We start from the raw sequence: 27,366 nt of genomic DNA on the forward strand, positions 1-27,366 counted from the left end.
TACAATGTGTGCATTATATTAGCAGAAAGAGAGACTTAGATGCATATGCATGAATTATAATTGATCTATTGATTAATTAGTCATGACTGAGCTGTTCATTGACTGAATGACAAATAAAAGTATTTGTTGAGGACATTCAATGATTTTTTTTTTAGCTTTTTGAGCTGCAGAGTGAATAAAGGTGAAGAGAGAAGCATTTATAGATAATGTGTTTTTGTTCAAAATTATAAAGGAATCCGTAATCAAAATAAATATTTAATGAATATATATTTGATCAATTAAACAATTTAAACAAATTTAATCTTTATTTGCTACTCAGCAGCTCTAAAAACTACCCTATCAGCTGTCCCCACACAACTGAAAACTTCGGAAGTGCCCAACTAATGCATTCAGTTTAACACCACGTGAACTGTGAGATTTACTCAATGAGCAGCTCAATCATAAGAACGTAAACTGGGAGGAACTAAACTGGAACAAAACCCAGTGAGCACATTGCATGGCCAGGATTAAGACAAAGAGCCAGGGGTCTTGTGTATGTGACTAAATCACACAGCTCCATAAAGGAAAACTATGTGATCCCACCTCAGATATGCATGGCAAACCCAGGAATGCAGTCATTTGCCTTTCTGCTCATAATGCACCATCTCAGTAATATTCTGCTTTCAAAGAACACATCTAGTCGCTCAGGGTAGTAAGAAAAAGTGCTAACAGTGCAAAATTGAATGTAATTATATTCTCAGATATATCAGCAACCCAGATCAGTTCCACAACAGCCTAAGTATCTCTGCTATGCCAAATCTAATAGTGCTTTGAAAATCTACTAAAGACAGCCTGAATGATTTGCTTTTACTGAAATGAGTATTGGATTTCTATTGCTTATCCAAAAGGCTTTTAAAGGTTGCCAGTTTCAAATATATTTGGTCTGTGGGTAATGGCACTATACCTGATATTGCAAAAAAAAAGACTGTTAACCTCTTAATTAATTTACTGAAATAATGTATGCATTTAAAACAGTATCTAAAGAATATGTTGAAAAAAATGTTTTTTTTAGAACATTATGTAGATGATATAGTGGGTTGCATGGTGGTGCAGAAAGCAGTGCCGGTGCTTCCCGGCTACTCAGCTATCGGCTCAGATGTGTGTTTGGATGCAGCTCAGTCCGTGTGGAGTTTGCACTTTTTCCCTGTGTGTGAGTTTCCTTTAACTGTCCAAAACATGTCGAATGATGCTTGTTGAACTGGTGAATAAACTGCTCATACAGTTCACATGTTTGAGTGAATGAGGGTATATGATTGCTGCTTGATGGGCTGGCACACTACCTAAGGTATACTCTGATCCACTCCCTGCTCTCCCAGGATAGGCTATGCACCACCACGAACCTCCACTGGACATAAAATTGATAATCACTGACAGAAACTAACCACTATTTCTGACTTGTATATCCACTGGCAGAACTATAAATCTTTGTGTCACTGGTTACAATGAGTTAAAAAGACCCACTCTAAGTATATGTTTTATATGTTTATATACAGTAGACATACACATACTTAGGACATGCCTTTGTTGATGATGAAATGAACTGATGGCGTATAGAAAAAAAACTGCATAAGAGAACACAAAAATCAAAAAAAAAAAAAAAATCAAAATCAAAAAATAAAATTCAAAGATTTTTATGGAATGCAGAGTTTACCATTCAGTGGCACTGTGGACAAACCAATTAAGCTGTCTGAAGGAAAAAAAAAAAAAAACAACAGAAAACCACATGTATGGCCAATTATTTTAAGAAGATTGTACTACATCAGTAGAAAAATGAATAGGAAAGGAAAGATTACACAGGAACCGCTGCGGAAACCAAGTCACTTCTTTGAGGAGTGTATAATATCCATAGCCGGAAAGAGCACAAAGATCAGTTCTCAGTTGCTACCGCTTGTGGATTTCTCTGTCTCAGAGTCAGAGTCGTGTACAAAGTGAATCAGTGAACACAGATTTCAGTCTCTGTAAAAAGGGGAAAGAAAAAAAGTGATTAAATAAGTAAATGAGCAATAGTCTGGAATGAGATCCTGGCCGATCTGGTAGAGCGCACGCAGCGGGGTCCGCGGAGACCAACACCCTGGCCCAACCATCCATCCAAAGTCTCGGCGCCAGCACTGCTTTAACAGCGTCAGGCCCTGCGCCGAACATCAGCCCTGACATTGATGGGGCTGCGGAGTGGCAGCCGTCCCCTGGGGAGTGACTCTGCCGTGAGCCGCGAGCCAAAGTGCTGGACAGAGCCCCATTTCCTCTAGTAGTGACTCCATCATGACATTCACTCTCCTGACACAAAGCTATCAAAACAACACTTTCTTATAAACCACAGGTAGGTTTCCAGGAATTACATGGTTTTGTTTTCGATTGGAGACTAAAAAAAGAAATGAAAAGCTTGAAACTCTGGTATGAGGGTTGAACTTTCAGATGTAAACTGTATTACATGGCTTTTCAGAAAGGCAGCATGGTGGAGTAGTGCTACCACCTCACAGAGCTTTGACACTTCGGAAGCAGGTTGAAATCCAGCTCAGTCTGCATGAAGTTTTTACGTTTCCCTTGTGCCTGTGTGGGTTTCCTCCCACAGTCCAATGACACGTGTTTCAGGTGAATAAGTGATTTTAAATTGCCTGCAGTGTGTGTGTGTGTGTGTGTGTGTGTGTGTGTGTGTGTGTGTGTGTGCGCGTGTGTGTGTGTGTATGTGTGTGGCTACCCTGGGATGAACTGGTGTCCGGTCCAAGTTGTACCCTTCTAGCACTCAATGATTCCAGGATAGGCCCTGAAGAGTTGCAACCTTGACAAGGAAAAGCAGTTAATGGAAGTGAGTGAGAAAGCTTTTCAGTAGTAACACATTTAGACACAATCATCTCCTGAAATACACCCTTCTGAGTAACAAATAAAACTTCATAACAGTCATAAATAGCACAGCAAAATAACACACAAACCTACACAGATACAGGTGGTCCCCGATTTATGATGGAGTTACATTCCACAAAACCCATCATAAGTTGAAAATGCATTTAATACACCTAATACACACCTCTGCGTGACACCTCTACATACCACTGGAAATTTTTGAGTGACTAGTTCACCTGAAACACACCTCTGGTCTTTGGCAGAAAACCAGGACACCTGAAGAAAAACAAGGCTGACAAAAAAGAACAGGCAAACTCTACACACATTGATCGGGGATCAACCCACGTTGAGTCCACTGGTGGCTCAGCTGTGAGGCACCATGTCAACCTCTTTGGTGAGCGCAACTAAATTTGAATTGTTTTCATTGATTACTTTCACCTTTGCTCTTCTGTGTCTTATTTGTATTAAGGGTTAAGCCAATGCGTAAATTTTAAGTATTATTGAGTATCACGTACCTGTGAGCTGTTTGTGATCATTTATCAAGTGTTAAGTGTACGGTGCATGATAGCTATGGAAGAGTTGAACAAGCACAGGTCAAAAAAAATCAAAGTGTAATTAATGAAGTGAAACTGCCTTCTAATGCTGTGATTTGATAGCTAATGTTAACGTGAATGTGAAAATGTTAATGTAATGTGGTAGCATTTTATCGTAAACGGGTGCCAGTTTTCAGGCTCAGGGACACATCAAAATTTTTAGAAGTGACAATACTGGTAGTTATAGCTTCGAGTTACAAGAGTCACCTTACAAAGTAGTTTCTTAAGGTGAGCGTAGACTGCGTTACACCTCCACTCATGTGCTGTATAACGATGCACCATCACACGGACTGGACCACTCAGAAAATACTGTATTTTGACAGACTTGCCTTTGCCAGGGATAACTTATCCACATTTGCAGTAGCAAATAGCACTAAACCTCTTTGAAATGAATGTTAGTCAGAAGCAGAAATGCACACAGTTCTTGTTTTTTTTTAGAAATGCTTGTTTTCACAAACCTGAATATAGTGTCCCCCCATGACAAAGACAAAAGTGAAACTGGAGTAGGTTTACGAGTATGTGTGCTACAAAGGCTTCATGCCATCATTTGAAGTTATCCAAGTCTTGTGGATAAGAACCGTATCAAATGATCGTACCTTAGAACTCTCGTAAACCATAAGAAATGAGTGCATACAGAAACCATTTTGAGCAGGAAATAATGAATTATGACAATAATAAATGCATAACACTGCTGTATTTTTTGCATTGTGAAGATAGGTACTAAACAAAACCAACTGAATATGAAAATCGAAACACTGATAAAATAGCACAACTGTGCAATAATAAAACCGAACTGTCAATCTAACCACGGAGAATATAGTCCACCCCATCCCCATTTACAATATGATGATATGCATTTTCTAGTCCTCCAATATGGCATCAGGTCAATTCCGTTCAAGACAAACGGCCTAAACCTCATATCATATCCACAACAAACGATCAATAAGAGGAATGTGGCAAACGGAGAGCAACACCTTGCTCCATTTACTTCCAGCTGCTCCCCGGGGCTCCAGAAATTCGCCCAATTTCATGCTTGCCTGCATGATGTTATTTACACTGAAATATCATGGCACACGCTACTGACACCTCAAGTCTCTTTTCAAAAATAGCCTCTCATCCCTGAAAACTATTTCCAGTTAATTACTGTAATTTCACAAACTATCCTTATGCATCCATATTATGCACAGACTGCATCATTGCGACCCACCGAAGTCCGGTGTTGCTCCCTTAGGAAACCGTTCAAATCATCCGCTTTTATGTAAGTACTTACCACAGAGGGAATGCCATTTCCAGTATACATTATTACTGAAGCTTGTGCAGCATCTTAGCACCATCCCAGATACAAGGATACTCAAAACACTGAACTGAAGATTACATCCAGTTCTCCAACACAAGACACTTGCCCGAGGTCGTATGATCAATACCGTGTACCGTGCTCAGTGCATGGACTAAAAAACACAGTGTAAAATTCTGTTCAACACTAACACTCATGTTACTCCAGGTCATCTTAATATTGATGGGCAAGGGTTTTGGGACATGTGGTTGAAGAATGGCTCTTGGCGCACAGACCACGCTTGAGAAAACCGCAACAAGGTGAGGCGGACATGAAGGATCGCATTCGTGAGCCAACGGTCCAGTGAGCGCTCATATGAGCGCAGCACAGAGTAAACAGGTTGCATAAGCACTGAGCTGAATGTTACACAAACCTTAAGGACATGGATGGACAACTCTAATTCAGAAGAGTAGTGAGTTCACTTACGCACACATTTACACGAACAAAGTGAATATATGTGCAAGTCTGCAGGAGGAAGGCATTTAGTGAGGCGCAGTTTTAAAGCACAGACATGTATTGTTTGCTATTCCACAAACTGCACAAAAATGACATATAAATAACATAAATTCCATGAATACCCCCACCAAAGTTCAGCCACCATCTAGTTTCTTATGGCAAAATCAGTATAATTTATACATATCACAGTTTATGATGCAAATTTACGATGACTTATTTGTCTTTATTTTGTCATCAGCTGTTGGTGCCTGGAGGGTGCGGTGGTGCAGCGGGTTGGACCACGGTCCTGCTTTCCGGTGGGTCTGGGGTTCGAGTGCCGCTTGGGGTGCCTTGCGATGGACTGGCGTCCCGTCCTGGGTGTGTCCCCTCCCCTTCTGGCCTTACGCCCTGTGTTACCGGGTAGGCTCCGGTTCCCCGCGACCCCATATGGGACAAGCGGTTCTGAAAATGTGTGTGTGTGTGTGTGTGTGTGTGTGTGTGTGTTGGCGCCTGGCATACCCTGTTAAAAAATACAGTAAAGAGGTGAAAAACACACCATACCTTGGTGTTGTCTCCAGCATGTGATAAGTCAACAGAAGAGCAAACTAATTTACTCAGCCACATATTGTGTGACTTCGAACACATCGGAAAAGTGTGAGATTCTAGTAACAAGTTGCTAAAGAAATGAACAAATGTCCTTGGTGAAAGCACAACGGAGAGACTTGATTAGCATAACAGATTGGAATGTCTCTGAACCAAAGTGTGCATCTGTTCAAAAAGACTGTAAAAATCACAATTAAAGCAACTCTCCTATAGGCAATGTTTCAATCCAGTAATCATCTGAATAATACCCAAAAAGCCTTCTTTAAAAATCTGTTTTCCTCTTCCTTAGAAGTTATTACTCCAAGCAGCTGGGCTCATGTGGAATACAGCTTATTGCTCAGATAATACAGCAGCGATTGCTGGTTATAATCACTCATAAATGCTAACTAACAACTGCAAAATGTACAAATCGCTCAAAAGCTTCCGATTCATCTTCATCACGGCATAAATGGCATTTAGAACTTGTTTCATTTAATTTTTTGTGAGTGTTTTGTTTAAATGTTTGCTTCCTGGGAAGAATTCTTTTAAAAGTCGAGCTGACTAACATGATATTGTATATGAGCGAGAAAGAAAAAAAAAGATCACAGAAAATACAGAGAAAAAAAAAAAAGCAAAACTTGTGACAAACAGCACCATGGTGTTGAAAACCAGTGGAGACATGCTGGGTTACGGTGGCACACTTGAGGTGCAGCTGTTTATTTATGACAATACTCCTGGGGAAAGCATTTATGCGACTGCGGCAGATACACTGAATTACTGCCGCACCTCTGTGTTACTGACTTCCGCCTGCTGTCTCTGTATGCCACCCATTCGCTATTCACACCGAGACAGCTCAGCGTGAATGTTTCTTAAATGGTACCGACACCGGTTACCGTTTTCTCTCCTTTATTGCTGACTAGAAGAAGCAGTTTTCTCCTGGTCATTTTTACCACTGTTACAGAACATCTTTGTGTTCATCCATATTCTCAACTAACAGATGTGAGTGAATACGGGCCGAAATGACTAAAACATTTTTTAAATTACATTTTATAATAGGGGTTCTTCACCTGGGGTCCACAAAATCTTTCGGGGTTTGTGGATGCAGCTCATGAAACAATAATTCTAACTAAATTGAAGTTAAAAATTAAATAAAAAAACATTGCTGTGCTATTACTAGATGTCATATAATTCCCTTTGATGATAATCAATTTTCAATGCAGTAAATTCCAATACTTTCTCTAAATTTATGTATGGACATTTTTATAGAATAGGTCCTTAGCTTTCATTAGATTCTTAAAGGGGCCCATTTTCTAGAAAAGGTTGAGAAAAGGCCAAGATTATCTGTTTTTAACATATTTTGATGCATTCATATTCAATTATCTTTGTTTGACTCTTGAACTGATATATTCTTTGCAAAACTATATGTCACGGAGAAGTTTAATTAGAGCTGACAGTAATGGGTGTAAGTTAATATTGTTTCCTGAGTATTATGCACAGCATCAAGCTAAGCAGGACTGCACTCTGAAGAGTGCTGGAATTCTACATAATTTCATTACCGGAATTCTGAAACAATAATAATGTTTATGCATTTCCTCAGAGGACCTGAGTAGTAAAAATTAGAACCGGATGTGCCTTGCAGGAAAAACCAAATACTAATCCTTACTCTCTAGATCAGGGCTCTGAATAGGAATAATGAAATTTAATATTCATACTATTCTTGTCCCACATGTTTCATCATCTGAACTGCAGTGACCACTTAAGTAGTGTTCATCTGTATACTTGGTAAAATCTGAGCTCTTTCAAGCTGAATTTAGTACTTTTGTGTCCTTTATTCTATTGCATAAGCACATTAAGCACCACACATTCTGAGATTAGTTAAATTATGTCTTATTAAAAAGGCCAAAGGTGCTTTCCTTTTTTTATATAATGATCTCAATTTCGAGCTGCAGTTCCAACTGACTTTGATCAATAACCATTCTAGTTTTTTCTACAAAGTGCAGTACTTGTCACCTCTGATGTCATTTATTATCCTTGAATGTGAGAATTCACCTGATATGTTCTAAATCCAGTAAAAGTAGGACAGTCTGAGCAGAGGTCGTATAACACCTCCCAAAGATGTGAAAATGTAATGATTCTTTTATACGTATGTGTGTGTGTATATCTAGAAAGACACACACACACACACACACACACACACACACAGATACACAAGGATAACATAAGGAGGCTTGAAATAAAAGTATTTATTTGTGCAAAAGATTTCTACATTTATTTTGTGATACATCTTGTTTTTATTAAACATGCCTCACTCATGTAAGGCTTTGCATTCATTCAAATATCCATCATTTGTAAATAAAAATCTTGTTTTGATGTGTCATCATTAAAATCCGCTTGGCTGCAATTCTGCTGTGACCACTGAATGGAATGAATACTCACATGATGTAAGTAAAGATTAATGGTGGGGTCTTTGGCCAAATCGCTGCCAAATTCATTGGACCAAAAAAAAGGTTTAAAACCTTACCAGCAGATTTCTACACTGTTTACCATCTGCACAAGCCTACACAGAAGTCATTATGAGGCTTTAAAAATGTAAAAGAGATGCTGTTACAGTTCAGCTGCCCGACAGAAGCGGTTATTCAATAGATTTAATTCATTTTCCATGGCCCACATTTCAGGAAAAAAGAAGAAATGGGAGAGAAGGATTTTCAGGATTTTAAAAGAAAAATGTATTAGTACAATTCAGTTATTTACATCTGGTGATCACTCAGTGTTCATTGCTATAAACTGCATTCCTCCAGCCACTGGTGTGCATGTTGGGGGTGGGGGGGTCACAGGATCGCATCACGGTTACGCTTTGAAGTGCTCGTCTCCACGGCAGAGTCAAACCACGGTCGGCACTTCAGGAGTGGAGGAGAATCAGCAGGGACTCCCCCTCCCCTGCCCTCACCCCCATCACCATGTAAGAAGAACAGAGTTCACCACTGCATCATGTTCCCTAATTGGGATCGGGCCGTGTGGGCATAGTAAGATGCAGATACAGATGGGATACAGGGCCCAGTGTACTGTGGGATTTGGTTTGAATGGCAGGACTGGTTTTCAGCGGTAAAAGAGAGAGCACTGTCAACATGTCAATCAAGCATCATTTTCTACGCAAGACCTGTCAAGACGTACATTTCTGCATTTATTCTAGTTATTACCATTATTGCTTTTACTACATCGCTGCAAGAAACTTCTCAATTTACTCATTTATGCATGTTTGTATTTTGCTGGAGCAATTCAGGCTAAGTACTCTTCACAATGATAAAATAACAGGCCCCCTTCAGGAAACTGAACTGACAACTTTCTTGTTACATCTATATGCTCCTAACAGGCTGGAAATACAGAGGGCTGGCTGCTCTGCCCTGCCAGGAAGAGGCTGGGATCAAGCAGAAAACTTTCACGAGGGATACGTCAGGACCACTTTGCACCAGAGCGGCACGCAGCTTTCATACGGCTGTCTGATGCCATCAGCCCACACTGGTTTAACTGTTTTGGGGGGCTTTCGTTCCAATGCACTTCACTCACCCTGCTAGGGTTCATATTTATCTAATCCAGGCGATGCAAATCTACTTGGGCACAACTTAATTCAGGTCAAAGCTGGTTTCTGATGGCTTCCAGGGAACAGCCACAAGTAATACATTAAAGAACCAGGCAATCTTGTGGGAAAGTTTCCTTTTTTTATCATAGACCAAGTAGCCCAAGTTTCACTGGGGAGAGTAAGGAAAAGAGTCTACTGCTTTGGAAAAACAGGTCGATGTACAGGGAAATTACATTTTTAAAAAATTATATTATATTATATATATATATATATATATATATATATATATTATTTTAGAGGGGGGCGCGGTGGCGCAGTGGGTTGGACCACAGTCCTGCTCTTCGGTGGGTCTGGGGTTCGAGTCCCGCTTGGGGTGCCTTGCGACGGACTGGCGTCCCGTCCTGGGTGTGTCCCCTCCCCCTCCTGCCTTGCGCCCTGTGTTGCCGGGTAGGCTCCGGTTCCCTGTGACCCTGTATGGGACAAGCGGTTCTGAAAATGTGTGTGTGTGTATATTATTTTACAAATGTATGTGGATGAATGAACTTGGTCTGAAGGAGATTTTTTTGGATGCCTTTCATGCAACTTGGCAACACAGTGGTGGGATTATTCAATAATGTATCAAAATGCAGCCTCCTTCGGTAAAGGATTTCTAAATAGGTTCCTTTTAATAGGAGGTTGGGGGACATAAATGAGACCCGTAAAATGAAAGATGGATGGCTTCAAGCCTTGTTGTGTACCATACCAGGATTTTGAAAGCCTGCTGCTCAGGAGGCTGGTGATGTAGGAAGTCATAGGGTCTGCCAATAGCAAACATGAAATTACCGACCCCCAAACAGGACGTTGTTATAGTGGACAAAGGCTGTAATTCAGAATAACCAGATTTATAACTGGAATTCCTAATAGTTCCTATCCTATAGCAACAAAAATTCAGGGTGTGAAGCCAGGTAACAACAACAACAATAACAACAACAACAATAATAATAATAATAATAACAACATCACATAGATGAGTATCACATATTGCTTCACAGTTAATATTTTACCTCCAGGAAGTCCAGAGAAATTTGAGTGATTTGTTGTGCTTATCCAAGTGAAATTTGATGTTTTGGAAGAATAAAGGTCCCTATGTATGTTTTTTTTTTTTTAATTGATTGAAATTCCCTATAAATATTAAGCTTTGGATTTAATAGGGAATCAAAGAGCAAAGAGCAAGATTACATAAGCACAAGGAGGCCGGTGCAGATAATTAACCTCTTACTGTAATAATATAACACCAACCGCGTATAAGAAACACAGCCATCACGGATCAAGGGATTTTGACAGCCATATTATTGAATAAAATCCCTTAGAAGAACGATGACCTTTTTTGTCACAGCACAGTGGATTGGCTTCTAATATATTAATTTAGCAGAAAGCCCTGTGCGTATGGGAGACAAAAGCCACATCTCACAGTTCAATCCTGTACCAAAACAGAGACGTGACTTGTTTATGAATTAGCCAGATTAAGCCTTTTTTTCCAGTGCACAAACGATAAGGAAAACTTTCATTGTGTGCCATTACAAAGGCCGACCCAATGCAACAGATCCAAAATCACAGGCTTTTTGGACTTCTAAAGGACGAGCGGCAGATTTAACAAGATCCAATTTCCTGAGGACAACATGCTGCTATGCGTAACTGCTCTTGCAAGTTTTCTCTCTCCAAGGGGAAGACCCCTGAGACCAGAGGCAGCAATTCATGTTAAAGTGGATTTACTAAATATATAATATAAGCAATAGTATGCTAAATAGTATTTTAAATTTTAATGTTAAAATCTCTCTTCTATGACCTTTTGGGTAACTTAACACCTCTAATTTGTAAAATGACAATTTGTCTTGACCGATTTCATTCAAAATGCAACTGGAGAGCTTGAAACTGGAAATAAAACTAATAATTCACCATCTATTTTTTAACAGAAATATTTTTTTATTTTTTATTGCTTGTATATTCTTTTTGTTGGTAGCTACTTGAATATGTTTGCTAGAAAATGGAGGTACAAAACAAGGAGTGCCTGTCATGTTTTAAAGCTCTTCCCTGTTTTCAAATGCACTTTTGTTTGCTCTGAGTTTTATGTTGTTTTGCAGAAAACCCATATGTAGAAATGTAAAAGTAGCTTTCAGGGAAAACTTGTGTGCCTGAAAAGTCCCTAGAATGCGCACATTTGCAGGCAGAGCTGAGCATGTCAAGAATATGCATGTTTCACGTATAAATCCCCGATACCCCCAAAACCCTGCCGAATTTGCTTCCCAGCTCCACCCCAGTTCAAGAAAGTGCTTAAAATGACAGCAACATCTTAAATCATACAGGCCTGTAGAGGATTGGAAGAGTATCACACATACTGTAAAGCTCTCAAACAAACGTTGCCAGTAACATTTCCTAAGCGCTGCATCAACATCTCCCACTTATTATTAATGGCACATTGTTCCATTAGGGCAGCATTTTGGTTAATTCACTGCAGCAGGCCTGGCTGATGGAGGAAATATGACCATTAGATGGGTCACTCCGCTCAGCTATCATAATCCCAGAACTCAGCTAATGAGAGGCCCCTTGCCACTGACACGGAGACCAGAGCAGACAAGCGCAGAGCTAAGCAAGCCTGGCAGGGATGTAAAGTTCAAAATATAATTAACATACTTTTACATAGGTTGGAAGTTCAAGATATAATCAACATGCTCCTAGTAAAAACAGTTCCCATTGCTTCACTTTGAATTTTGTTTTTTATGCGTTACAATTACATCCCAGCTATTATCAAAGCAAAAAAAAAAAAAAAAAACCTAAAAAATATTACAGGAAACATAGGGTCTTAAACCAAGAAAGATGGTTTATAGAAGACAATTAGCCGGTGAAGAAGAAAGCACAAAATCCCCCATTCATAGCATTACTGCTCCGTGAGGTATAGAGCTTATAACATGATTAACCGCAGCACGCCCACTCCTTCGGAGGATGTGCTATAGATGCATGGCTTGTCAGCAGCGATCTCAGGAGGCTGCGGCAACATGAGCGTGATGTAATGACTTACTACACAAGTGAGCAGTGGGGAGTGATGCAATCTAAAGGGAATACTGTATGTATATACACAGAAAAAGACACACACACACATTCTGGCGTCAAGGAACTGAAGATTTGAGCTTCAGCCTAAATGAGTTGGACCTGGGTTCTGAGGCTCTGCTGCCGTGCTCTTTTCTCTCTCAGGTACACTATGACAATACAGGAGATCTTAAATGGCACATTATATGCAGCACACACTCCAGTGATATGGGAAGGAGCTAATATGTGAACATCACCTTTTTCAGCATCGGATAGCCTAAGTGTTAAAGACAAGTTGTTCTTAACTCCCACCCCCCAGCAACAATACAACAAAGGACACACTAAAAAAACTACAACTACTTACACCTCAAACATGTGCGGGGTTCTGAATAGCAGTGAATTTGCTACATGCCAAAATGGAATGACAAATAACACAGCTGTCAATGAATGAATGAATGAATGAATGAATTAATTCAAAAACTAGCTACTATTTTCTGGTGCTGTGGCACATGCATGTTATATATGAAGTTGTACCAGCTCTATCATTACCAGTGTGATCCAGCAGCCAGTCTTAGAACTTTTTGACTGTACAATGTAATAATAATAGTTATAGTAATAATATTAATAAATATACTGAATACCAGCTGAATATTTGTGTGTACACATGTCCAGTTGTTTTACAACAGTTTTTGTGTGCTAATATCAGCTGAAAATAAGTACTGACAAAAGTACTCTTTATTGTGAAGACACACAACGGCTGTTTCAGATCTGCAACCCATCAGCGCAACCAAATTTTTCACATGTTCCAATGAGTTTTCCAAGCTATAGCCTCTATCAACTGTTGCTTTCAATGGGTTTAGTGACTTAAGATTCTTCTTCCAGAAATGAAAAGGAGGAGTGGTTCGAGCCGCTCCCTTGTGCTTAATGGATCCGGGTTTGAGTTCCATGCTAGCTGCAGTACCCCTGAGTATGGTACACACCCTGGAATGCTCCAGTATGAAATAACTAGCAGTTCAAATCAGAAAGTCATTGTAAATTGTGTGTGTGTGTGTGTGTGTGTGTGTGTGTGTGTGTGTATGTGTGTGTTACATGGGTATACCTGGGTAAATGATTGCAGGCAGTATATCTAGCATTGTAAATTGCCTTGGATAAAGGTAAAATGCTGCACAGTAATCAGTGTATGTTGCTTTGGAGAAACAAAAATCTACTGAATTAATGAAGGTAATATACACACACATTTTCAGAACCGCTTGTCCCATACGGGATCACGGGGAACCGGAGCCTAACCGGTAACACAGGGCATAAGGCCGGAAGGGACACACCCAGGACGGGACACCAGTCCATCGCAAGGCACCCCCAGCAGGACTCGAACCCCAGACCCACCGGAGAGCAGGATTGTGGTCCAACCCACTGCGCCACCGCACCCCCCTCAAGGTAATATAGTAAAATGTATACAATTTACATCATAACTTATTTTGGAGAAAAGTGAATAACAGTGGGAAAAGTAAATAAATAAATAAATAAATAAATAGTAAATGAATAAATAAATAAATGCACAGTGGGTCATTCCCTTTTTGCAGGATGAACAGGAAAGACAAGATGTTGCTTCATACTACCAGTGAGTTCCTCTCATTCTGTGCATTTCTTCCAGTAAAAGTTTAACTTTGTGTAAAAGTTTAACTTTGTTCCAGATCTGCTGCAACTCATCTTTGACTTACCTAATTTTAATCAGACATTTCTATGTCAATAAGTGGATTGCATGTTGTGATGAAACCTTTGTATTGTAAAAGTGGACTGAAAGTTTAACCCCTGCACTGTGCATCTATCTATCTATCTATCTATCTATCTATCTATCTATCTATCTATCTATCTATCTATCTATCTATCTTAAAATAAAAGCTGCTGTTTTTTTGTATTTTTTGTGCCATCAGCTGTTGTGCAAGACGTATCACTAATGGTATTCAGTCTCCAATAACTCTAAATGCTCACTTGCTCTTTTTGCTGCCTTATCTATCATAATCTGTCAAATCTTAATTTTTGCTTAGGTTTCATGAGTCATTTTGCAGACCGCACAAAAGCTACAATGAATGGAACCAAGCTAAACTTGTACAACTTCTTCATGTGTTTGCAATTAATGTAACATGAAGCATGGACATTTAGACATACCTGTCAGCCATTTGTCCCAACATTTAGTCTCAAACAGAGAGACTGAACGTCTCCGCAAAACCCATATGACATAAGAAGCTTTCTTATATACATGTGAAACATAACCCGGAACACGGATGACATCCTTTAGTTTAGCTGCATTCCATGTTTTGATCAAGTTTAAACTGTATGCAGGGAAAATTACAAATTTCAGGTTGCTTCTCCAGTACATTTCACTGTCTCAGCACATATGTTGTGTTCCAGCTGTGGGTCTGTTTTTCACTATACATTACCCCAAAATGAACATGCAACAGTTCTCTTATTGAAAGGCCAAAATCTACATCCCATCTGCTTCTCATCTCGGTCTCTCCGAAGTAGAATCAGCATCCCCCGACACTCAGGTCCTCACATTCTCCAGGAAGCTCAAAACTCACATTTGTAAACTGTATGTTGTAGTAAAAAGGCCAAATGCACCTGGCCTGTGTCCCATGTCTTAAACAAAAGTATTTTTTCTTTATGTTTAACACTTTTACGACAGCATCGCTGTACAGAATTCCTGCGACTCTTCTCTCCTAGACTTGATCAACCATATTTCTATTGTCAAGCATTCACTTTGGCTGAAGGTTGATTTGGATAAAAGCACTGACTACAGACATGCACTGAAACAGATGCTGTGTTCGTGTGCACTGCAAAACCATGTGCAACTTATTGAATTTCAATTATTGTGAATTACGTAGAACATACTGCATCCATACCTTTGTCAAAAAAGAAAAAAAAACTTACCATCAAACTTTTTGTGCTTGGACATGAAGGTGGTCCGCAAGGCGTGGCTCGCCTCATCTACCAAGTTCTCGAACTCCAGCTTGCTCTGCTGACTCAGCTTGTCCTCCATATCCGAGGTGCAGCAGGTGTAGCCCTGGGGGCAGATGCGCAGGTGCTCGCCTGGAGAAGACAGACGAGAGTTCCCCCCATTAACCCTGAGGTCTTACAGAGGCCACTACCAGCTACCAGGGGAAACAATGTTCTCCAGCAGCGTGTGTGTCAGAGATGAATCACTCAGAGCCACATTTGAGAAGGTGTCTCTCATCCAGATAAAGTGGCAGAACAGATGAAACAAACACATGCCGTCCTGTATTATGATGGATGTCACGCTATGAGTCATTCTCAGTGGACTGTAGTCTTGCGCATAGATCCAATGAGAAAATCAACTTGGCTCCCTGAAAACAAGACATGTTGGCATATTCTGTCAAAATGCAGGAATGTGACAGAAAACAATTATCTAATTATTGATGTGCTGTTTTAGCGTTCCCTTATAGTTACTCTCCACAAGCTTTCTTTTGGTAACTCTAAGTACATACACACACACACACACACACACACACACACACACACACACACACACACACACACACACACACACACACACACTGTCTGAAACCACTTGTCCCCACCGGGCGTCACGGCAAACCGGAGTCTAACCCAGCAACACAGGGTGCAAGGCCGGAGGGGCAGGGGACGCACCCAAGACAAATATTTTCAGCTGCGATAATGAAAATTTGATTTTTTTTGGTGAAGCTAACCAAAAAAATACATTAAATACTTTTCTTCAGCACTGTTCAGAATGGAGATAAATAAATAAATGAATAAATAAATAAGTAAATAAATAAAAAACAACATACTTCCAAGAGAAAAGCTCTGATGTTAGGTTTGGTATATTGAACTGATTTAAGAATTGTGAAGAACGGTGTTGATATAAGGCTTAACAAGCCTTATATCCTCACTGTTACAACATTCACCCTAACAGTTCCATCTTAAAAAAAAAAAAAAATTGCCAGAACATTTAAAATTGCTTTCTAGATTTGAGAAAAGTATTTGTGTGAAGCTCAACCCCATGCTATGTTTTCTGCAAGAAAAGAAAATAAACACAAACAAATTCTAAGTCAGAAGTTCACTTGCGATAAATTAAAATTTCTCCCACTTGAAAAATTTGTACAACGATTCTGTTGAATTTTAGAATATCTAGACACCCTTCTGGAAGTTATTAGGAAGTACTTCATGATCACTCTAGTGATAAATTGTAACCTTTCAACCCTGAGCCCTCACTTTATGTATGTGGACATACCTGTATTTGTTTTTGTTTATTGTACTGACAATCTGGATGATGTTTTGACCCTGTGCTATGAATAAAACCAATTAAAAAAAAAATAAAAAATTCACTTGGCTTTTATTGAAAACCCTATGAAATTCAAGCCTTTTTTTCAGAAATAATTCAATGTGTGTACACGTATCCAGTTGTTCTGGAATGAAGATCAGTGATGACTTTTTCCTTTTCATATACTCCAGTTTTAAAATTCATGCCACTTCTGATTTCTTTTTGCAAAACCTGTATCTGCAAACACACTTTTTGTGAATTTTCTTTTGTACAGTACTATATGTGTGTATATATATATATATATATATATATATATATATGAAAAGGAAGGATTTAGAATGAAACCGACCTCTGGTAAATCATCTCAACTTGCCTTCAGAAAAGCATCAGCAAAATGAACAAATAAGTACAATGAAGTCTGGTTTTGCAGAGACTGAAATCTTGGATCTTTGTTCAGTATGGAATTTTTACTTCATGTATTAGTGGTTGGCTGTTCTCAACCTTTAGAGCAGTCTACAGTTCTCTGACAAAGGTAATTTTCTTGAGAGGAAAAAAAAAAAGTGTTCAGCTCTTCATCTTCAGAAGATGAGGCGAGAAATAGTGCGATGCCACAGTTAATAACATATAAGAGGGACAGAGCAGAAATGTCAACAAAAAGAATAACATCAGAAACAGAGTGATAATTAGAAAAAAAAAATAAAAATTGGCAACCACATTGCTATTCACCTGAAATTTGTTTTTTTGGTGCAACTGGTTTGGAGACATGAAACAATTTACGTTTATCTATTTAGCAGACACTCCCCTCCAAGACAGAATACAACTGAGAGTAAACCCAAGGCATTCACAACAAAGAATTTTAGATGCAGACTTGTGATTTTCAAAGCACAGTCCATTAATACAGTAACTAGAGTATTCACAGGAGGGTAGACTTCAGCCAGTCTCCCTAGCTAGTGTAATTATACTTTTGTCCTTAGATCAAGCAGATTTAGTGGCAGAGGAGGAAGAAAGGAAAATATTTTCATGCATTCAATGGTGGTTCTCCAGAATTAACTGGGTTACAGTGATATGAAATTGTATATAATTTTATTCTGACCAATGTCATTTTACTGATGCGTGTGTCACTTAAAAACATCTGCAGAACAGTGTGTCACAGAAAGCACCTGTAGCTTGAAAAAACTTTTTACAAATTAAATCTGACAATATTTCCACAGTTCCACTCATTCACGTAAAAGGTTGTCAAGGAAACACTGAAAGAGCTAAGAAAATGTTGATGCTAAACTTAGAGTAGACATCACAGTTGTGATGATTCCGCCCCTGTTGGTCCATCAAAAGTCATCTTTCCTAGAAACGACCTTTGGCCTCCGCCTCAAGCAAATTTCATATCCTTCAGTCAAGCACTGATTAACCATCCTGTCGGGAGACTTATGAGTGTGTCATTTCCCGGTGTTTGTAGTTAGTATTGCACACTGGTGGAGATCACCAAAACACCAAAAGGGGCCACTGTAATTTATTAAAAATATGTGACCCCCAGCTAATGAGGGAAGTTAAGAACATTACCTTGAACCTAATGTGGGGAAAATGGGCAATGGGACGATTCAGTGATCCTGCCTTGTTTTAATGATTGTGCTGGAGACAAAAATCTTGGCTTAAGAAATCCTGGCTTTCGAAATAAAGAATACTGAAATGCTGTTGATGTTTTTCTGGCATGAAAATATGAGTTTACCGGATGGCTAGAGGCTGTTGCATATCCATGCAGCTAACGTGTACCACTGAACCAGTGCATGCCTAGAGAGTATGTGTACAGCATCTGGCACATGGGAACAACTTGCGCGCTGACTGTTTCAAATAAAAACTGCAGATGACTTTGTGTGATACTGAAATGCCTCATTTGCTTTTGTTTGAATATGATGTTAATATCATCCCTTTCAGGCATATTAAATTTACTGGAAAGCACTGTTCTTTATTTCCAAAAAAACCTTTCTAAACAGGAGTTGTTGTCATGTAGTCAGTCAATTAAAATACATTTTAAAACGCAACCTCCGATGAATTAGACTGCAGTATAATGACTGATGACATTAAAATGCATGCATTCCTTCCATTTCAAGTTTGTGAGAAACCATAGTTATGTGCAGCAGTACTAATTAATGACCAAAATTGTGGACTTGATGCATTCATCGGTAATATGCTTAATTTTGTCAATGCCATGAAACTGGTTTCTCAAAAGCTGAAAATTGAAACCATTTGCTACACCGAAAGTCTGACAGATTACATAAAGTACCTTGTGTGACAGGCAAATTCTGATAACACATAAGAAAGGACACTTGAAGATATTGCTGACAGCAGAGAACTGCTAATCCCAAAAGGTATAACACGGATTGATGTGGAAAACTGATATAAATGTTCAAGTTCTTATGTCTCATTACAAAGCAAAAAAACTATCTCAAGTAAAAAAAAAAATAAATAAATAAATAAATAAAAATCCTCAATGCACCTCATCATTAAAAATACAACTTAAAACATACCTTCCACAGCTATATATACAGAAGTTTGCAATTATTTCCAGAAAAAAGAAAATAATTAATTTTAAAAATTCATGGTCAGCATTTTTAAGGATAACAAAAGGATTGTGCTTACTAGAATCTTCCGGAAGAGCCAAACCTTTTGGAAAAGACTATCTACTGTTTTAATCAGTGCAGATGATATTTCTAAAATAATATAAGAACTTTATTCACTGATTGTACCCTGAAATGCCTGCCCATTTACACACACACACTGTCTGAAGCTGCTTGTCCCAAGCAGGGGGTCGCAGCAAGCCGGAGCCTAACCCGGCAACACAGGAGGCAGGGGACACACCAAGGATGGGATGTCAATCCATTGCAAGGCACCCCAAGCAGGACTTGAACCCCAGACCAACCAGAGAGCAGGACCTGGCCCAACCCGCTGCAGCACCACACCCCCTTCTTTCTGTTTCTTTGCATTCATATGTTTTTAAAAATCAAAGCAACAAAAACTTAAACTTACCGAATCACTGACAAGGGACTGGAGTCGGTCAGTACAGAAATACGTCTGCATTGTAGTCTTTCAAGTGATACTAGTTGTTTCTGCTTGACATGCTGTGAGATGTGGCTGACCTACACCAGAGAAACCTGGATGTGGAAGGCTTCCTCTTGCCTTCGGGAACTGCATTGACAAACCTGTTTGGTAATTTAAACCGACACAGCCCTAACTTCCTCTTGCCCCCACTTCCAACATCTACTGTGAGAAAGATCTCACTTCTGAAAAAAGTAAAGTAAAAACGACTATCCCTTTAGCTGATGCTTTTCTTCAAAGTGACTTACAATGTAAAAGTTACAATTATTTCAACAGCTGGATAATTTTTATTGGAGCAATTGAGGGTAAGTACCTTGCTCAAGGGTACTACAGCCAGAGGTGGGGGTCAAACCTGTAACCCTTGGATCGAAAGGTAGCAATGCTAACCATTACACTAGCTGTCCCTAGAACAACACTACAATGTTACACTGCATGAGTTACAGTGACAATTCGATTGAGGATTTTCATGTTTCTGAAGACAAACAACCAGTAAAACAGATAGATAGATAGATAGATCTGGGAGAGTATTACCCCAACCCTGCTTAGACACAACTGTCAATCACTGACAGAGAGTGCACATAAATGCTGACTAACCTCAACGCTCCTGCATTAGGTGTTCCCAGAAGCCCACCACAACCCCACCTCCATGCCTTATCTGTCCACGTATGTCCCAAAAGAAAGGGGATCAATTACTTTGCCCAACAGCAGGTACAAGCAGCTCCTCAGACTCTATGCCTAACCAGAAAAGATACTAAAGACTAATCACAGATTAATACTTCTATCTACTGAAACAAAAATGTGTTGACCGCACTGGGACTGAGAAGGATTACATAATTAACCAGTGGGACTGAAAACAAGCAAAGCCAGTGTTGCCAAAACCAGAGCAGCTGCAACAGAGGTCCCTGCTGAGTCTCTTTGTTGCTCTGTGAACTTGCATCTCTTCTCTCCCATCCACTATCCTCCAGTTAGGTTTCCAGTTACATTGCTGTGGCATAAGCATTGTCTGTTTGGCCTTTATTTCACAGTGGTGCGACAGTTTCCTGTGTTGGCCTGGATCATGGGTTTCCGCTGCATGATGCTTGCATGAAAGCAAACCCTGTATCTGTGGAGAGAGGCCTGGTTTTGATCAGCATTTTCAAGTAACCTTTAAAAAATGCACATGAAGGCAAGTAGGATGTATTTAATTAGAGATTATGATTGTGGTTCTGCTCATGGGATTTTGATTAAATTGACATGACATGAGAAATGATTCTCTACACAACAGAGCATGGTGTACTTTAATTACTGCAATGCTATATTAAAAAAGAAAATTTTAACAAAATGCCAAGGAAAGTCACACACTGTTCCAGTGATCATGTTTTGGCAGGCTACTAGGTCATATAAATAAATAAATCATAAGTGATCTTGGTGCAGCCATGCTGCAGCACAGGTTTTTGTCAAACTTTAGCTTTAATCTTGAGACAGCAAACATATCTGAGTCAGTTAATAATTCAGCACATTTTTATGCCATCTTGCCTTGGCCCTTGCATTAGGATCCTCTTGTGCTGTATATGTTGTAGAAGTGAAACTTGGCCAAGATATACGAACTGAGTTAATCAGTATTATTAGCCAAGGTTCCTAGCTACCTCATACAGAAATTCATGCAAAAATGTCATCCATAGTGGCATGTGTGATGCCATATTATTAAGTTCAGTAGAATGGCCTTCACCCATTGCAGGACATGAAATCACAAAAACCCATGTTGAAACTGAAAACAAGCCATGACATACAATGCAACATCTACAACCACTTATCCCAAGCAGGGTCACAATGAGCCAGTGCCTAACCCAGGAACACAGGGTGCAAGGGACACACCACAGAGGGGACAGCAGTCCATCGCAAGGCACCCAAAGCAGGGCTTGAACCCCAGACCTGCCACACAGAAGGCACAGGCCAAACCTGCTGCACCACCGCGAGCCATAATGTAAAAAAAAAAAAATTAAAGTTGCAAATATTTCCATGATCAACACACCTCCTCTTTCTCAACATAATATTTTTATATGCATCTTATGATGTACCTGGACACATCATCACTGATATAACCTGGGGTCACTGGATGTTTTACTTTTGTCAGACAGCCTGACCCAGGCATCTCAACCAGGGTTGTTAAGCCCACTAGAAGAACAGTTTCTGACAGAAAGAAACCAGGACATTAATCCAGGGGACAGCAGCTTCCACAGTAGTTAGAGCTGCAACCTTTGGACTCAGTGGTTACAGGTTTAAATTGCACCCCTTGCTGTAGTACCCTTGATTAAGGTCCTTACCCTGAGTATCTACACTAAGAATTATACAGTTGCACAAATGGGATAAAAAAAATACTGTAAGCACTACTAGCAAAATGACTATATTTGCTTGAAATGTTTATATTTTTAACTGACAATGTTTTACGTTCAAGTTGTTAGTTTGAGTCATATTTCCTTCTTTCTTGGCCAGGTAGTTCTTACACAGTTTTGAGGTCTGCCCCAGGCTTACTGTCTTGCTGTAGAATGAAGCACTGCCCAACTAGCCATAATGCTGATGGAATGGTGTACCTCTGAAATACACTGTGATAACCGTGTTGGTTGAGATGTCCATGGACTTGGCCACCAACAGTGAGACCCACACATCACACTAACTCCCATGCTGAACAGTGGGAATCACAGACTCACAACTCATGAGCTCATGCTAATCTGAATCTTACAAATACTCAATGGTAAGACCAAAATATTTATTTTAGACTTTTAGTAACTAGTCTCACTGGGCCAAATTCCACTCCTTAAATGGTCAATTTCTGTGTCCCCTCCCTCAAGCTTTTCACTGGTACCACATATCAACATAACTATATGTCAAAATTACCCGGAATGTAAATTTGATAAGGTACTTACACAAGTATATACTCATCAAATATACAATTGTTTAAAATACTGTAATACAAGGAAACAAATCCTTTATTCTGTGCCTTATTTACTTTTACCATTTTTCTTTAGGTTTTCACAGTCTTGCACCTACATAGGAAAGTCTAAAAATACACACCTGGTGACAGGCCTGTAAATGAAACCATGAGAGTCTATTTCCGGGGACATGCCAAGAGGCCAGGCAGACAGGCCTTCAAAGACACACTGATAACGTCTCAGAGCATCATGGTAGAAAAAAAGGCACTTTCTCTGTGTCTGTTATCTTCAAGGAGCAGGCAGGAGTGTCTCCTTTATTTCATAGGAGTTGAACTTGATGATGATAAAAATCAGCTGATAGTGTTTGGGTTTTCCAAACGGTCAGTAAAGGCCTATGCTGATCCTGTCTGTCCACCTGCCACATCCAATCTACTGGAAGAGGTGTTTCAAACAAAAGCACACCATGAGGTCAAACTGTCATCCCCATCACCAACATAACACCTAGTCCAGTTTTTGGTTCATTAGCTATTTAGATAGTACTGTAGTTAAGATCAATACACATTGGTCAACTGAATTATTTTTCTCATCTTTTGATACCATAGAACTCAAAAGACATGACGTTAAACATTGATTTGTGAGGTATATTTTTGTGACACACTAGCTGTTAACAATACACTTTTATCGTCAATATATATTTAGTAGCAAATTAAAAAGGTATTTTTCTTAAATTTTAAGTGTTGCTCAGTAAAGAATCATTTAAAACTAACCATATGAAAAAAAAAGCTATTCAGTAAAGATTCCATCCATTCATCCATTATCAATGCCTGCATATTTAGTGCAAGGTCACGATGGTCCAGAGTATATCCCAAGAGCATAGGGTATGAGGCAGGGTACAGTCTGGACACAACAACATTCATCGCAGGATGATTCAAAGCACACACTCATTCAGTCACACAGAGTAAGAAGGCGTCTGGAGGAAACCCTCAAGAACATTGAAAGACCATGCAAACTCCACAAAGACTGAGGGGGTATCAAGCCCATGTCAGAAACCACATCCAAGGAATGCTGGGGAACCAGTGCTGCCCACTGCACCACAGTGCCACCCTACCCAGCAAATATTTCCACTAGAAAATATTTTACTTTTGTGAACAGCAGTGCGTGTAATCACTGAAAAAATTTTTGCTTTTTCCCGAATTCACGCTGTCCGAAAACATTCAAACGCCACATAGCTGAGCGTATAACTCAAAGCTATTTTCAACTCCACAATACTCAAGTGCATTTAAGAGGACTGCCAAGTTTCTGCTGTCAGCTCGTAATTGTAAGACAACGTCAGGGTCCTGCTTGTCGAAGGGATTCTAACAAAGGTCCTGGGGTATGAATCTGTCAGTCATTTTGATTAAGGCATAAGGATTCCCTCCGACGACACATGCTACTCAGAACAAACGACGGCTCGGAGTGACAAAGCCTGATTATCTTAACTAAATTGCTCCCTGTGATTTCCTGCCCATTTGTGTACCCCCCGCCAGCCCCTCTCCATCCTCCCTCAATCCCCCACTGAAACTAGTGGAGACAGAGCTCATCTCCCAGCATGACTGAGCTTTTTTGATAGAAATCCGTATTGTCCGTAAAGAAAATGCAAAGAAAAAAAGGAGCAAAAATGCATCTTTAAAAAATTAACAGGAATCTGCATGAGTCCAGTAACTGAAATCAATCATTCTCAAACAAGGTGAGTTTATGCTGTAGTCTCAGCCCACCATGGCTGTGCATCAAAGTCAGACTATGTCCCCTTCTACTCCTGCCAGCATAACAAACCAGGAATCGTCCTTATGTGGCACAAGCAAATGGGAAGGGAAAATCTGCCCCCCACCCCCACACCCACACCCCAACACACATACACACGCACACATACACACACAAACACAATAGATGGCCCCCAAGGCTCAGCCAGTCAAGGTTTGTTTACAGTGATAGCCTGAATTTGTTATTTTCTTACTGGTTCGGGATTCACAAACACGCACATGCAGCTGAGCAGGCTGTAAATGCAGAAGCCACAGGTTAAAAAACAACCAAGCAGGAGCACTGGATAGAGATATATAACTTCATTATGATAGAATAATTGATATTATTAGTAAAATTTTAAGATTACAACAAGTTATCATGAGACTGAAGTTCTCTAAATATCAGTTTAGTAAAGTTCTGGCAGTTTTTGCTATTTTATTATTTTCAATTTTTATATTACATGAGGAATTTTTGTGAATTTTAGGGAAATAATATGGGCAACATGGATGTTGAATAAATTGTGAAACAAACAAACAAATAACAATGATGACAACAACAACAATAATAAAAATGCAGGCAGGCAAAAGGCAAATCTAGAAGTGGTTTGATTGCGTGCGTCAATTTCAATAGCAGCAGTATATCTTATTATCCCCAGAATATAATTTGCATCAACTAGGTTAGATTTGATTAAATATGATCCCTTTATGAAGACAATAAAATGCATCACAGAAGGCAAAGTCGATGACCTATGATGTCACCCCCCCCACACATAAACAGCCTTGTTCCAGGCATGAGGTGTGGAATTTGTATAATACTCCACTACTCCATGCCAAAATATGCCATCGGAGAAAAAGCAACAACTACTCCAGGAGTAAAATTACCATAATACTTTGAGCATTATACATAAAAGCAAACACAAACTCAATGTGCTAATCACTTCAACTCATAGAACACAGTTAATATTAAAATTAATCACATTGCCATCAGTTGTCAGGATGTGTTATCCTAAGATTATAGTCATTAGAAGAGTTTTAATTAGACAAGCATTATCTTTAACATCATTAGATGCACCCATATTTTCAGATGCTGTCAAATCATAATTAGAACATTATGTTTGCTAGACAACATTTCAGTTGACTCCTCTAATTTCACACAGTTTGCAGAATACGTTTCAGTGGGGTAGCTGCAATGAATGAAATTCACCCCGATTTGCGGTATAATAAAAAAGAGCACACACACAATAGGCTTGATAAAATGTGCATTATTTTATACTTGAAGCAAATCAAGTATAATCAAATAAAGTTGCTGCAATTCCACAGAAGAAACAACAACCAATAAACACTTTAGCTCTTAAATTGCTCTCTTAGACTGATGAAAAGAGAAAACATAAGGCAGGAGCAGTGATTTCTACTAAACTACTTATTATATTTGGTAATAAAGCATAATGGTGGAGTGATACAATTTTTTTAAAGATCATTCAGAAATTATGGTGTGTCCCTCCTTGAAGGTTGTGTTGAGCTCCATTGTAAGTGGTGCTTCAAAACTTAGTTTTGACACTCTTTTTCTTGTTTTTTATTTCTCATTGTAATAAATGGACCCCATGTACAAAAAAGAGAAGCTCTAGTGGACGGAGCCCGGTTGCTCCACAGTGCTGGCCTGCGAGGCCCCTGCTGACCCCACCACCACCTCACCGTCAGCAGGATGGCAGTGGGCTCCATCTGGCCAGCTTCCGGTGTAACTTATCCATCACTGTCAGGGCCCCACCTCCAGGGGTGAACCCAGGACGGGCCCTCAGAGGGGTCCAAGGAAACGCTGGCGGGTCCGCAGCAGTCCCCTCGGCCTGAGGCCCGAACGCAGCTCTCCATCACGCCTGTCATTCCAAGCAGAACCCATTCTTCCTCACTGACACTACATCCACGACCGACACGCCAACAGCCTCCGCAGGGCGCCGTGTCACTTAAAATTAGTCGCCGGCAGATGAACATCATGCGCAAGGCTTTTAGAAGAGGTCACCAAGCAGCCAGGATGCAAACTGTCCCTCTCCAAGGTTATAGAGACAACAGGTATTTTTATTTATTTATTTATTATTTATTTATTTATTCTTTAAAGAAAACTATGGAAATACCCCTTACAGAAAAGACACAAGAACTATTTAATAAGAAAACTTCCTAGAAGACAGTAGGAAATCATAGGTGTAGTAGAATATCGTCACTCGGAGGTTTATGCTGCTGCCAGTGCATACCAAATAGAGCTTGACATGGCTACAAATTAGGAACACGGGGAGGGGAGGAAGTTTGCTGTATTGCCAGATACCAGTTTTCCACTGTTTCACCTTGAAAAACAAATAGCTGTTTTCAAAGGTGTGCCATTGCTAATCTTACACTGATCGGCATCTTAATCAAGACTCTAGAATTTACATTCGAGCCGATTTTAATCTATGTTAACTATTTAATTGTAGGTCGCTCAGTCATTTCATATTAATGCAAACAAGCACAGTGATTCACAGTGATTTTTTTTTTACATCAAGGTTAAAGAATCATAGGTCAGTGGTCACTCAGTTTTTTCGTTTTTCTTTTCTTTATTTATATATTTTTTAATTTTCTTTATTTTTATTTATTTATTTTTTTTTTTTAAATCTTGAGAGATGGCATCCTTTACTGGAAGTACAACTGAGGTAACCATTTCTCATGCATGCTCACCAATTAGGCAAATGATTCATTTGTGATAGCTTACTTAGCATTCCCATGCCTCTGGCTTCCTATCAAAGACAAAGTGAATAAAACATCAAAGGCTGGCAGAAAAAAGCATGTAAGAATGCAAGGTGTAAAAGT

The 27,366-nt window shown here is 39.5% G+C and overlaps 1 protein-coding gene across 1 annotated transcript in view; it reads right to left on the reverse strand.

The window, feature by feature from the left end:
* LOC108942524 (glypican-6-like) overlaps positions 1–27,366 on the reverse strand; it is a 198,586-nt gene that overhangs the window by 140,386 nt on the left and 30,834 nt on the right. Inside the window, exon 2 of the mRNA XM_018765937.2 lies at positions 15,389–15,547. Within this exon, the coding sequence (XP_018621453.2) occupies positions 15,389–15,547 (159 nt within the window). The remainder of the gene's footprint in view (positions 1–15,388; positions 15,548–27,366) is intronic.

Source organism: Scleropages formosus, chromosome 14 (assembly GCF_900964775.1).
Source record: "Scleropages formosus chromosome 14, fSclFor1.1, whole genome shotgun sequence".
NCBI lineage: Eukaryota > Metazoa > Chordata > Actinopteri > Osteoglossiformes > Osteoglossidae > Scleropages > Scleropages formosus.